This window comes from Chiloscyllium plagiosum, unplaced genomic scaffold (genome assembly GCF_037043375.1).
Source record: "Chiloscyllium plagiosum isolate Xiang-an unplaced genomic scaffold, Cpla_swu_hap1 HiC_scaffold_14, whole genome shotgun sequence".
Taxonomy (NCBI): domain Eukaryota; kingdom Metazoa; phylum Chordata; class Chondrichthyes; order Orectolobiformes; family Hemiscylliidae; genus Chiloscyllium; species Chiloscyllium plagiosum.
The window spans coordinates 3,998,212-4,012,702 of NW_028270152.1; the positions used below are offsets into that span (position 1 = coordinate 3,998,212).

General features: G+C 48.9%; 1 protein-coding gene across 4 annotated transcripts in view; it reads left to right on the forward strand.

The window, feature by feature from the left end:
* The first annotated feature begins 4,379 nt into the window (after window positions 1-4,379).
* cfap100 (cilia and flagella associated protein 100) overlaps window positions 4,380-14,491 on the forward strand; it is a 62,394-nt gene continuing 52,282 nt past the window's right edge. For 2 of the 4 annotated variants that reach the window (XM_087993968.1, XM_087993971.1), the window contains exons 1-2: window positions 4,380-4,459; window positions 12,836-12,901. In XM_087993968.1, coding sequence (XP_087850094.1) covers window positions 4,384-4,459; window positions 12,836-12,901 — 142 coding nt within the window. In that variant the 5' untranslated portion in view covers window positions 4,380-4,383. Of the gene's footprint in view, window positions 4,460-7,473; window positions 7,576-12,835; window positions 12,902-14,491 lie in introns of those variants that run through there. The other 2 variants (XM_087993970.1, XM_087993969.1) reach the window with 2 other exon arrangements.

Sequence of the window (14,491 nt, forward strand, 5' to 3'; positions counted from 1 at the left end):
GAGGGTGTGTGTCTCTGGGTCTGTGTCTGGGTCTGTGTGAGGGTGTGTGTCTCTGGGTCTGTGTCTGGGTCTGTGTGAGGGTATGTGTCTCTGGGTCTGTGTGAGGGTATGTGTCTCTGGGTCTGTGAGGGTCTGTGTCGGGGGGGGGCTGAGAAACGGCCGAAAGCCCGGAGCCGCCCTTTGACCCCGCGCCTGCGCACCGCGGGGGAGGGTAATAGATCTCTGTGAGGGGGGTATTATTTCACGGGGAGACTCGGGGGAATTTACTTTTGGATTAAACAGACCGACAGACCTCAACTTTATAAAAATAAGATGCTTCTAGGTGGCCCGCTGTTGCCAGGCGACGGTGTACCATCGGTTACCATGGGAACGGAGCCAGAGCCCGCCGGCAGCGAGCGCGAGAAGGACACAGTAAGTCCCCCCCTCCCCCAGGGACAGAGACTGTGCAATAGGTGTCCCCACCCAGGGACAGAGACTGTGCAATAGGAGTCCCCACCCCAGGGACAGAGACTGTGCAATAGGTGCCCCCACCCCAGGGACAGAGACTGTGCAATAGGTGTCCCCACCCCAGGGACAGAGACTGTGCAATAGGTGCCCCCACCCAGGGACAGAGACTGTGCAATAGGTGCCCCCACCCAGGGACAGAGACTGTGCAGTAAATGTCCCCCCCCCCCCTTACCCATGGACACAGACTGTGCAGTAAGTCTCCCCCACCCAGGGACAGAGACTGTGCAATAAGTGCTCCCAACTCTCACCCAGGGTCAGAGGCAATGCCATAAGTGGCCCCACCCACATACCCAGGGACAGAGACTGTGCAGTAAGTTCCCCACCCACTTACCCAGGGACAGAGACTGTCCAGAAAGTTCCCCCACCCAGGGACAGAGACTGTGCAGTAAGTGTCCCCATCTAAGGAAAGAGAGTGCAATAAGTGCCCCCACCTTCTACCAGGGATAGAGACTGTGCAATAAGTGCCCCCTCCCCTCACCCAGGGTCAGAGACTGTGCAGTAAGTGTCCCCCACCCTGGGACAGAGACTGTCCAGAAAGTTCCCCCACCCAGGGACAGAGACTGTGCAATAAGTGCCCCCACCCACTTACCCAGGGACAGAGATGGTGCAGTAAGTCCCACCCCCTTACCCAGGGTCAGAGACTGTGCAATAAGTGCCCCCACACCTCACCCAGGGTCAGAGCCCGTGCAGTAAGTCCCCCCACCCAGAGACAGAGACTGTGCAATAAGTGCCCCCAACCCCCACCCAGGGACAGAGACTGTGCAGTAAGTGCCCCCACCCCCCACCCAGGGACAGATACTGTGCAGAAAATGTCCCCCACCCAGGGACAGAGACTGAGCAGTAAGTGCCCCCAACCCTCACCCAGGGACAGAGACTGTGCAGTAAGTTGCCCCTTACCCAGGGACAGAGACTGTGCAATAAGTGCGCCAACCCCTTACCCACGGACAGAGATGGTGCAGTAAGTGCCCCCACGAACTTACCCAGGGACAGAGACTGTGCAGAAAGTGCCCCCACCCAGGCACACAGACTGTGCAGTAAATGTCCCCCACCCAGGGACAGAGACTGTGCAGAAGGTGTCCCCCACCCAGGGACAGAGACTGTGCAATAAGTGCTCCCAACTCTCACCCAGGGTCAGAGGCAGTGCCATAAGTGCCCCCACCCACTTACCCAGGGACAGAGACGGTGCAGTAAATGCCCCCACACACTTACCCAGGGACAGAGACTGTGCAGTAAGTGCCGCCACCCCCTCACCCAGGGTCAGAGACTGTGCAGTAAGTGTCCCCCACCCAGGGACAGAGACTGTGCAGTAAGTGTCCCCATCTAAGGAAAGAGACAGTACAATAAGTGCCCCCACCTTCAACCAGGGACAGAGACTGTGCAGTAAGTGCCCCCACCTTCAACCAGGGACAGAGACTGTGCAGTAAGTGCCGCCACCCCCTCACCCAGGGTCAGAGACTGTGCAGTAAGTGTCCCCCACCCAGGGACAGAGTCTGTGCAGTAAGTGTCCCCCACCCTGGGACAGAGACTGTGCAGTAAGTGTCCCCCACCCTGGGACAGAGTCTGTGCAGTAAGTGCCCCCACCCCCTTACCCAGGGACAGAGACTGTGCAGTAAGTGTCCCCCACCCAGGGACAGAGTCTGTGCAGTAAGTGTCCCCCACCCTGGGACAGAGACTGTGCAGTAAGTGTCCCCCACCCTGGGACAGAGTCTGTGCAGTAAGTGCCCCCACCCCCTTACCCAGGGACAGAGACTGTGCAGTAAGTGTCCCCCACCCTGGGACAGAGTCTGTGCAGTAAGTGCCCCCACCCCCTTACCCAGGGACAGAGACTGTGCAGTAAGTGTCCCCCACCCTGGGACAGAGTCTGTGCAGTAAGTGCCCCCACCCCCTTACCCAGGGACAGAGACTGTGCAGTAAGTGTCCCCACCCCCTCAACCAGGGACAGAGACTGTGCAGTAAGTGCCCCCACCCTGGGACAGAGTCTGTGCAGTAAGTGCCGCCACCCCCTCACCTTGGGTCAGAGACTGTGCAGTAAGTGTCCCCCACCCTGGGACAGAGTCTGTGCAGTAAGTGTCCCCACCCCCTCAACCAGGGACAGAGACTGTGCAGTAAGTGCCCCCACCCTGGGACAGAGTCTGTGCAGTAAGTGCCGCCACCCCCTCACCTTGGGTCAGAGACTGTGCAGTAAGTGTCCCCCACCCTGGGACAGAGTCTGTGCAGTAAGTGGCCCCACCCCCTCAACCAGGGACAGAGACTGTGCAGTAAGTGTCCCCACCCCTCACCCAGGGTCAAAGACTGTGCAGTAAGTGCCCCCACCCCCTTACCCTGGGACAGAGACTGTGCAGTAAGTGGCCCCACCCCCTCAACCAGGGACAGAGACTGTGTAGTAAGTGCCCCCACCCCTCACCCAGGGTCAAAGACTGTGCAGTAAGTGCCCCCAGCTCCTTATCCAGGGACAGAGACTGTGCAGTAAGTGTCCCCCACCCTGGGACAGAGACTGTGCAGTAAGTGTCCCCCACCCTGGGACAGAGACTGTGCAGTAAGTGTCCCCCACCCTGGGACAGAGACTGTGCAGTAACTGTCCCCCACCTAGGGAAAGAGACTGTGTAATAAGTGCCCCTCACCCTTCACCCAGGGACAGAGACTGTGCAGTAAGTGCCCCCACCGCTTACCCAGGGACAGAGACTGTGCAGTAAGTGCCCCCACCGCTTACCCAGGGACAGAGACTGTGCAAAAGTGCCCCCACCCTCTTACCCAAGGACAGAGACTGTGCAGTAAGTGCCCCCACCTCCTTACCCAGGGACAGAGACTGTGCAATAAGTGCCCCCCTCCCCTTACCCAGGGATAAAGACTGTGCAATAAATGCCCCCTTACCCAGGGACAGAGACAGTGCAGTAAGTTACATTACATTACATTACATTATTACATTACATTGTTACAGTGTGGAAACAGGCCCTTCGGCCAAACAAGTCCACACCGACCCGCCGAAGCGTAACCCACCCATACCCTTACATTTACCCCTTACCTAACACTACGGGCAATTTAGCACGGCCAATTCACCTGGCCTGCACATCTTTGGACTGTGGGAGGAAACCGGAGCACCCGGAGGAAACCCACGCAGACACAGGGAGAACGTGCAAACTCCACACAGTCAGTCGCCTGAGGCGGGAATTGAACCCGGGTCTCGGGCGCTGTGAGGCAGCAGTGCTAACCACTGTGCCACCGTGCCGCCCACAAAGTAAGTGACCCCCACCCTGGGACAGAGTCTGTGCAGTAAGTGTCCCCCACCTAGGGACAGAGACTGTGTAATAAGTGCCCCCACCCTTCACCCAGGGACAGAGACTGTGCAGTAAGTGCCCCCATCCTCTTACCCAGGGTCAGACACTGCAGTAAGTATCCCCCCATCCTTGCCCAGGGACAGAGACTGTGCGGTAAGTGTTACACCCCCCCCCCCCACCTTACCCAGGGACAAAGATTTCAGGTAGTAGGGGCGTGGAACGCACTGCCTGCAACAGTAGTAGACTCGCCAAATTTAAGGGCATTTAAATGGTCATTGGATAGGCGTATGAATGAGAATGGAATTGTGTCGGTTAGGTGGGCTTCAGATTGATTTCACAGGACGGCGCCACATCGAGGGCCTAAGGGCCTGTACTGCACTGTAATGCAATGTTCATACTAGGCAACATCATCAGTGAGTCTCCAGTGAAACTTCGCCAGAGGCTCACTGATGATGTTCCTTAGTATAGTGACGAAACGTCTGAAAATAAACTTTCCAGCTCAGCGAGCAAACCCACATCCAGAACCTCAACCTGAGCTAAAAATCTTTTCAAAATGCACTCTGAATTTCAGTGTCTGTTGGTTCTTTTTAGATAACTCTCCATGGAGGAGGCGTCTCCAAGCGCAGCCTCTGAGATACAGTCAGCTGACATTAAAAATGGTCAAGACATTCCAATAGGTATGTTTTCCTTAACCTTTTTGGTTATTCCCATTATAATCAATGTAATTAATTCCGCGCACGAGTGTCTGAGTTAAACTGTCTCTACACTGTCCCCACCAATCACTTCCAGGAAGGGACAGCACAGGGTTAGATATAGCATAAAGCTCTCTCTGCACTGTCCCCATCAAACATTCCCAGGACAGGAACAGCATGGGGTTAGATACATAGAAGCGTAGAGGATAGGAGCAGGAGGGGGTCATTCAGCCCTTCGAGCCTGCACTGCCATTCATCACGATCATGGCTGATTGTCCAACTCAACAGCCTAATCCTGCTTTCTCCCCATAACCTGTGATCCCGTTCGCCCCAAGTGCTATATCTAGCAGCCTCTTTTATACATTTAATATTTTGGTATCAACCATTTCCTGTGGTAATGAATTCCACAGGCTTACCACTCTTTGGGTAAAGAAATGTCTCCTCATATCCATACTAAATGGTCCACCCCAAATCGTCAGACTGTGATTCCTGGTTCTGGATGCACTCACCATCAGGAATACCCTCCCTGTGTCTAGCCTGTCTAGTCCTGTCAGACTTCTGTAAGTCTCCATGAGATCCCCCTCATTCGTCTGAACTCCAGTGGAAACAAAGTCAAGACTGGTGTGGTGCTAGAAAAGCACAGCAGGTCAGGCAGCATCCAAGGAGCAGGAAAATCGACGTTTCAGGCAAAAGCCCTTCATCAAGATATTCCTTCTCCTCGGATGCTGCCTGACCTGCTGTGCTTTTCCAGCACCACTCTAATCTTGACTCTAATCTCCAGCATCTGCAATACCCACTTCTGTCCAGTGAAAACAATCCTAACCCAGTCAGTCCCACCATCCCCAGAATCAGCCTGGTAAGTCTTTGCTACATCCCCTCAAGAGCAAGAGCATCCTTCCTCAGAAAAGGAGACCAAAACTGCCCACAATATTCTGGGTGTGGCCTCCCCAAGGCCCTGTATAACTACAACAGCACATCCCTGCTCCTGTACTCGAAACCTCTCGCAATGAAGGTCAACATACCACTTGCCTTCTTTCCCACCTGCTGCCCCTTCAGTTACTGGTACACAAGGACACCCAGGTCCCGCTGCACACTCTCCTCTCCCAATTTACAGCCATTCAGATAGTAATCTGCCGCCTTGTTTTTGCTTCCAAAGTGAATAACCTCACATTTATCCAATTTATATGCATCTGCCATTGATTTGCCCACTCACCAAACCTATCCAGATCATACTGGAGGATCTCTGCATTCTTGTCACAGTTTACCATCCCACTCAACTTGGTATCGTCTGCAAACTTTGAGATGTTACATTTTATTCCCTCATCCAAATCATTAATCTACATTGTGAATAGCTGGTGTTCCAGCACCAATCCCTGTGGCACACCACTAGTTACTGCCTGCCAATTTGAAAAGGACCCATTAATTCCTAATCTTTAGCGAGTTTTGAGAAAATTTGTAGCTGAAGTTGAGGTTCTGGATGTAGGTTTGTTCACTGAGTGGGAAGGTTCATTTTCAGATGTTTCGTCACCATGCTAGGTAATATGGAGAAAGTGAGGACTGCAGATGCTGGAGATCAGAGCAGAAAAATGTGTTGCTGGAAAAGCGCAGCAGGTCAGGTCAGGAGAATCGACATTTCGGGCATAAGCCCTTCTTCAGGAAAAAAGGGCTTATGCCCGAAACGTCGATTCTCCTGCTCCTTGGATGCTGCCTGACCTGCTGCGCTTTTCCAGCAACACATTTTTCAGCTCATGCTAGGTAACATGTCCAGTGAGCCTTTGAACGAAGCGCTGCTGGTGTTTCCTGCTTTCTATTTATATGTTTGGGTTTCTTTAGATTGTTGATGTCATTTCCTGTGGTGATGTCATTTCCTATTCTTTTTCTTGGGGGTTGATAAACATGGTCCAAGTCAATATGTTTGTTGTTAACGTTCTGGTTGGAATGCCATGCTTCTAGGAATTCTCGTGTGTGTCTCTGTTTGGCTTGTCCTAGGATGGATGTGTTGTCCCAGTTGAAGTGGTGTCCTTCCTTACCTGTGTATAAGGTAGTGAGAGTGGGTCATGTCATTTTGTGGCTAGTTGGTGTTCATGTATCCTGGTGGCTAGTTTTCCGCCTGTTTGTCCAATGTAGTGTTTGTTACAGTTCTTGCACGGTATTTTGTAAATGACATTAGTTTTGCTTGTTGTCTGTTAAGGGTCTTTCAAGTTCATTAGCTGCTGTTTTAGTGTGTTGGTGGGTTTGTGGGCTACCATGATGCCAAGGGGTCAGAGTAGTCTGGCAGTCATTTCTGAGATGTCTTTTATGTAGGGGAGGGTGGTTAGAGTTTCTGGACGTGTTTTGTCTGCTTGTTTGGGTTTGTTGTTGAGAAATCAGCGGACTGTGTTCATTGGGTACCCATTCTTATTGAATATGTGGTATAGGTGATTTTCCTCTGCTCTGCATAGTTCCTTTGTGTTGCAGTGTGTGGTTGAAATAATGTTCTGATGCATCTTCTTTTATGGGTGTTGGGATGATTGTTTCTGTAGTTCAATATTTGGTCTGTATGTGGATGCTGGTTTGAAGTTCCCCATTGGCTGTTTGCTCTACTGTGACATCTGGGAATGGCAGTTTGTTGTTGTTTTCCTCCTCTTTAGTGAACTTTATGCCAGTAAGAGTATTATTGATGAGTCTTGAAGGTTTCCTCTAATTTGTTTTGTTTAGTGATGACAAAGGTGTCATCCACGTAGCAGATCCAAAGTTTGGGTTGGATGGTTGGTAGAGCTGTTTGTTCCAGCCTCTGCATTACTGTCTCTGCTGAGAACCCTGATATCGGAGATCCCATGGGTGTTCGGTTGGTTTGTCTGTAGGTTTTGTTGTTGAAGGTGAAATGGGTGGGAAGGCATAGTCCACTAGCTTGACAATACTGTCCTTGCTGATGAAGTTAGTGGTGTTTGGTGTTTGTGTCTTTGGTTCTTCTAATAATGTAGTTAATGTTTCCTTGGCCAGATTGACATTGATGGATGTGAACAGGGCTGTTACATCAAAGGAGACCATTATTTCATCCTCTTCTATCTTGGTGTGTTTGATGGTCTTCAGGAATTCTTGGATGAAGTAGATGGAGTGGGGTGAGTCTACTCAGTCAGTCTTTGGTGTAGCTCCTTGGCCAGTCTGTAAGTTGGTGTTCCAGGTAGTGAGAGTATGGGTCTGACGGGGGGCTCATGGTTTGTGAATTTTGGGTAATCCGTAGACGCGTGGTGTGTTGGATCCGTCCGGTTTCGTTTTTTGGAAGTCGATCTTATTTATTTCTCCAGATATCTGAAGTTTTTTTGAGTAAGGCTGTGATTCGGTTCTCTAGTTGTAGGATTGGGTCTATCACCACTTGTTGGTAAGTGTTGGTATTTAAAAATAGTGCGTTTGCTTTTTCAGTGTAATCTCTTTGATTTAAAATGATTGTCAAGCATCCTTTGTCTGCAGGTAGGATAACAACGCTTTTATCTATTTTTAGTCTTTCTAGTGTTTTCCTTTCTTGTGTATTGAGTGTGTTTCCTTCCTTTTTCCTGCTTAATGTTCGTGCGATTACCTGTCTAATAGTTTGCTGGGTTTCTTCTGGGAGTTGGTTGTCTTTCAGTGTTGTTTCTAATGCTGCTAAGAAATCTTTCTTGTCCGCATCCTGGAAGTTGTAATTTAATCCTCTTACTAAGGCATCTTTTTCAGTGTCTGTTAAGGGTCAGTCAGATAAGTTTTTTTATCCATGCTCCTGTGTTGTCTGTGTTGTTACTTTGTGTAAGTTTGTCTAGTTTTTTTCATTTTCTGTGTCGCTGTCTAATATCTCTGGCTTGTTGTACTGTGTCTGTCCATTCATGGTCTGTTGCATGAGTGAGTAAAGATTTTTGGTGTAAAATTTCCCAGTTGTATTTACAGAGACATTTGTGGGCATCATTAATTATTTCTGTAAGCATTCTGCAGCCGTTTTGCTCTGCTATTGGTGTTAAGGGGAGATTTGTATTTAAGACATTTTGATAGTATCTGTTTTCTTAAATATTCGTGCAGGAAGTACAACTGTTCGCGGGTGGCACTCTGTCAGTTGGCATTCATTTCCCATTTTTGGGCCAGTCTTAGCATATTGCGCCCATAGGTGTTAGCGAGCTTTGAGAAGACATGAACATCAACTAGTCACAAAACCTCATGACCCTCTCTCATTAGTATCCTTACATACCGATGAGGAAGGATAAAGTGAGGACTGCAGATGCTGGAGATCAGGGCTGAAAATGTGTTGCTGGAAAAGCGCAGCAGGTCAGGCAGCATCCAAGGAGCAGGAGAATCGACATTTCAGGCATGCTCCTTGGATGCTGCCTGACCTGCTGCGCTTTTCCAGCAACACATTTTCAGCTCTGATCTCCAGCATCTGCAGACCTCACTTTCTCCTAGAAGATTTTAACCTACTGCGAGTCCTCTTACAAGGATGCCTTCCTTGAAGAAGCTCTCTTCCTCCCATTCCTGAAGAAGGGCTCATGTCCGAAACGGCGATTCTCCTGCTCCTTGGATGCTGCCCTGACCTGCTGCACTTTTCCAGCATACCGATGAGGAAGGACACCACTTTGACTGGGACAACACATCCATCCTGGTACAAACCAAACAGAGATGCACGAGAATTCCTAAAAGCATGGCACTCCAACCAGAATATCAACAAACACATTGACTTGACCACTATTTACCACCCCCTGAGAAAAAGAGCAGGAAATGACATCACCACCCTAAGGAAACCCAAACATATAAATAGAAAGCAGGAAACATCAGCAGTGTTTCATCCGGAGGCTCACTGAAGAAATTACCTAGTACGGTGATGAAACATCTGAAAATGAATATTGCAGCTCAGCGAGCAAACCTACATCCATTCCTAATCTTTGTTTCCTTTCTGCCAACCAGCTTCTGATCCATCCCCCAATCCCATGTGCTTCACTCTTGCACAATAATCTCTTCTGCAGGACTTTGTCAAACAAAGCCATACAGTCCGCCAGCATGGAGACAAGCCCTTTGGCCCAAACTGGTCCTTGCCGACTAAAATGTCCATCCACGCTAAACCCATTTCCCTGCACTGGACCCATATCCTTCTAAACCTTTCCTATCCATGTGTTTGTTCAAATGTATTTTAAATGTTGGTAATGTATGCGCCTCAACCACTCCACTGGCAGCTTATTCCATATGCGTATCACCCTCTGTATAAAAAACGTTGCCCCTCAGGTTCCCATTTATTTTTTCCCCTCTAACCTTAAACTAATGCCCTCTCGTCCTCGATTCCCCAACTCTGGGAAAAGGCTGAGTACATTTACCCTATCCATGCCTCTCATGATCTTATACACTTCAATAAGGACCCTCTCAGTCTCCTGTGCTCTAAAGAAAAAAGTAACAGCTTGTCTAAACTCCGGCTATAACTCAGACCATTGAGTCCTGGCAACATCCTTGTAAATTTCTTCTGCACCCTTTCCAGTTTAATAACATCCTTCCTGTAGCAAGGTGACCAAAACTGAACACAATACTCCAAGTGCAGCCTCACCAACATCCTGTACAACTGCAACATAACTTCCCAACTTCTATACTTAATGTCCTGCCTGATGAAGGCTAGTGTGCCAAAAGCTTTCTTCATTGCCCTAGGTGAAAGTGAAGATTGCAGGTGCTGGAGGTTAGAGTCTAGAGTGTGGTGCTGGAAAAGCACAGCAGGTCAGGCAGCATCCAAGGAGCAGGAGAATCGACGTTTCGGGCAAAAGCCCTTCACCACGAATGGAGCTGTGAGCCTTGGGGGTGGAGAGATAAATGGGAGGGGTGTGATGCTGGGGGGGGAAGGTAACTGAGAGTGCGATAGGTAGGTGGGGGTGGGGATGATGGTGATAGGCTAGAGAGGAGGGTGGAGCGGATAGGTGGGAAGGAAGATGGACAGATAGGACAGGTCGTAAGGGCGGTGTCAAGTTGGATGGTTGGAAATGGGTACAGTGGGGGGAAGAGAAATGATGCCCTGGGGTTGGAGGGTCCTCAGGTGTAAGATGAGGTGTTTTCCTCCAGGCGTCGGGTGGTAAGGGAGTGACAATGGAGGAGACCCAGGACCTGCATGTTCTTGGCGGAGTGAGAGGGGGAGTTGAAGTGTTTGGCCAAGGGGTGATGGGACTGTTTGGTGTGGGTGTCCCGGAGATGTCTCTGAAGAGCTCTGCGAGTAGGCATCTCCCCTATGTAAAGGAGACCTCATCAGGAGCAACGGATACAATAAATGAGATGTGTGAAAATGCAGGTAAAACTATGATGGATGGGGAAGGCTCCTTTGGGCCTTGGACAGAGCTGAGGAGGGAGGTGTGGATGCAGGTTTTGCAATTCCTGCAATAGCAGGGGAAGGTGCCAGGAGGGGAGGGTTCTTCATTGCCCTGTATACCTGTGATTCCACTTTCAGAGAACCATACACCTAAACTCCAAGATCCCTCTATTCTGCTATGCTCCTTAAGGCTCTACTATTCATCTTGAAACTCCTACCTTAGAACATAGAACATAGAAAAGTACAGCACCGTGGGCGGCACGGTGGCACAGTGGTTAGCACTGCTGCCTCACAGCGCCAGAGACCCAGGTTCAATTCCCGACTCAGGCGACTGACTGTGTGGAGTTTGCACGTTCTCCCCGTGTCTGCGTGGGTTTCCTCCGGGTGCTCCGGTTTCTTCCCACAGTCCAAAGATGTGCAGGTCAGGTGAATTGGCCACGCTCAATTGACTGTAGTGTTAGGTAAGAGGTAAATGTAGGGGTATGGGTGGGTTGCGCTTCAGCAGGACGGTGTGGACTTGTTGGGCCGAAGGACCTGTTTCCACACTGTAAGTAATCTAATCTAATCTAAAGAACAGGCCCTTCGGCCCACAATGTTGTGCCAAGGATTAATCCTAATCTAAAATAAAATAACTTAACCTATGCATCCCTCAATTCACTGCTGTCTGTGTGCATGCCCAACAGTCGCTTAAATGTCCTTAATACTCTGCTTTCACCACCATAACTGGCAACGCATTCCATGCATTCACAACACTCTGCATAAATAATCTACCTCTGACGTTTCCTCTATACCTTCTTCCTAACACCTTAAAACTATGACCCCTCGTGCCAGTCAATCCTGCCCTGGGGAAAAGTCTCTGGTTTTCGACTCTATTTATGCCTCCCATTACCTTGTACACCTCAATTAGTTCACCTCTCTTCATCCTTCTTTCCAGAGAGAAAAGTCCGAGCTTAGTCGACCTCTCTTCGTAAGATAAGCCTTCCAGTCGAGGCAGCATCCTGGTAAACCTTCTTTGCACCCTCTCCAAAGCCTCTGCATCTTTCCTATAATAGGGCAACCAAAACTGGACACAATATTCCTAGTGTGGTCTGACCAGGGTTTTGTAGAGCTGCAGCAAAACCTCGCAGCTCTTAAACTCGATCCCCCTGTTAATGAAAGCTAAAACACCATATGCTTTCTTAGCAACCTTATCCACTTGGGAGGCAACTTTGAGGGATCTATGTACTTGAACACCAAGATCACGCTGTTCCTCCACATTGCCAAGAATCCTGTCTTTAATCCTATATTCAGCATTCACGTTCGACCTTGCAAAATGCATCACTTCGCATTTATCCAGGTTGAACTCCATCTGCCATTTCTCAGCCCAGCTCTGCATCCTATCTGTGTCGCACTTCACCCTATTACCATTTTGCCTTTGTGCTAGATAAGAATAAACAGTTGTTGCACATCCCCCATGTGTTTCTTGAATGTTTGCTGTTGCCTATCCATTGTCAGTCCTTTAAGTAACTCTCCCCAATCCATCAAGACTAACTCACACCTCATATCTTCACAGTTTCCTTTATTAAGATTCAGCACTCTAGTCTTCAATTCAACTATCCCACTCTTCATCTTGATAAAAAATCCTATCATATTATGGTCGCTCATTCCCAAGGGGTCTCACAGATCTAGATCGATAATGATTACCTTCTCATTACACAGTACCCAGTCTAAGATTGCCTTTAGCGAGTAAAGTTCCCTCTACGTTGTCCCCATCAACCACTCCCAGGATAGGAGACAGCACAGCGTTAGATACAGGGTGATGCTTCCTCTGCACTGTACCCCATCAAACACTCCTATGACAGGGACAGCACAGGGTCAGATACAGAGTACAGCTCCCTCTACAACATCAAAATGACCTGACCTTTTAGCTTAGACATGCTGCCCCTATGAGTGCTGAATGGTGAGATCCAATTGGTGCATTTTGCCTTTGCTCTTTACTGTGACTTGTATAAATACATTTCATGTCAGATTTTTAAAAATAAGATTTTGTTCTTCCTGCAATTGCAGCATTTGTTATCCCACAATAATTACCTTTTCTACTTATTTAGCATCACAGACTGACTCTCAACAGCCTGGAAAACCCTCTGCTGAGAGTGAACAGGATCCCGATTCAGGTAATTCCACACTTGCTGCTCACTCTGATAGTCAGTGTTCTGAAGATTCATTCTTGGTGCCTGCGAATTACCAAATATTACAACTGATTGCAACTGTGTGGAAGTGTTCTTTCGTAAGATAGCATGGCATGGATGGGCAGAACGGTATCTTTCTATAGTGTATCATTTTATATACGTTATTTAATTACTGAGGTTTTGCTTTGTTTTCATAACTAGTCATAGGTGGGAAAGGGTACTAAAAAAGCTGGAGTCAGGATATTTATGAATTCAGAACAAAACTGACTTAAATTTGTACCTATCAGTTTTATTTTCTAATTATTCATAAGATGCATTGCTGCAAAGAGGCAATGTGCCGTGGGCGGCACGGTGGCACAGTGGTTAGCACTGCTGCCTCGCAGCGTCAGAGACCCAGGTTCAATTCCCGCCTCAGGCGACTGACTGTGTGGAGTTTGCACGTTCTCCCCGTGTCTGCGTGGGTTTCCTCCGGGTGCTCCGGTTTCCTCCCACAGTCCAAAGATGTGCAGGTCAGGTGAATTGGCCATGCTAAATTGCCCGTAGTGTTAGGTAAGGGGTAAATGTAGGGGTGTGGGTGGGTTGCGCTTCGGCGGGGCGGTGTGGACTTGTTGGGCCGAAGGACCTGTTTCCACACTGTAAGTAATCTAATCTAATTTATTGTGGATCCCTAATTGCCCTTGAGAAGGTGGTCAGGAGCTGATTCCTTGAATTGCTGCGGTCCATTTGGTGTTAGGAAGGGAAATTTAAGGACTGCTTTGTACTGGATGGTGTCGAGCTTCTTGAGTGTTGTTGGAGTTGCCCCCATCCAGGGCAAGTGGGGAGTATTCCATCACACTCCTGACCTGTGCTTCTGGACCTTACTGGAACAGGCTTTGAGGAGTCTAGAGGTGAGTTACTTGCTGCAGTATTCATTGAGTCATAAAGTCATACAGGATGGAAACAGACCTTGGGTGCACCTCGACTGTGCCAACCAGAGATCCTAATCTGACCTAGTCTCATTTGCCAGTACCCGGCCCATATTCCTCTAAACCTTTCCTATTCATATACACATCCAGATGCCTTTTAAATGCTGTAATTGTACAAGCCTCCACCCCTTCCTCTGGCAACTCATTCCATACACATCCCACCCTCTGCATGAAAATGTTGCCCTCAGGTCTTTCCCCTCTCACCTTAAACCTATGTCTTCTAGTTTTGGACTCCCCCACTCTGGGGAAAATACCTTACCAATTCACACTATCCAATTATCCTAGAAGTCTGCTTAATCACTTATCTACCTGCTCTGCCACCTTCAGAGATCTGTGGATATGCACATTAAGGTCTATTTGTTTATCAGAACTTTCCAGGGTCCTACCATTCACAGTATAATCCCTTATTTTGTTAGCCCTCCCTGAGTGCATTACCTCACTTTTTGAGGTTGAATTTCACTTGCCACTGCCTTGCCCCCCCTGAGCTGTCTTCTGATAGCCTCCTGCAGTTTACAGCTATTCTGCTCATTATTAAAGACCCTTCTAATTCTCATGTCATCCTCCAACGTCTTTATCATAACCCCGACATTCAGGATCAAATAGTGAATGG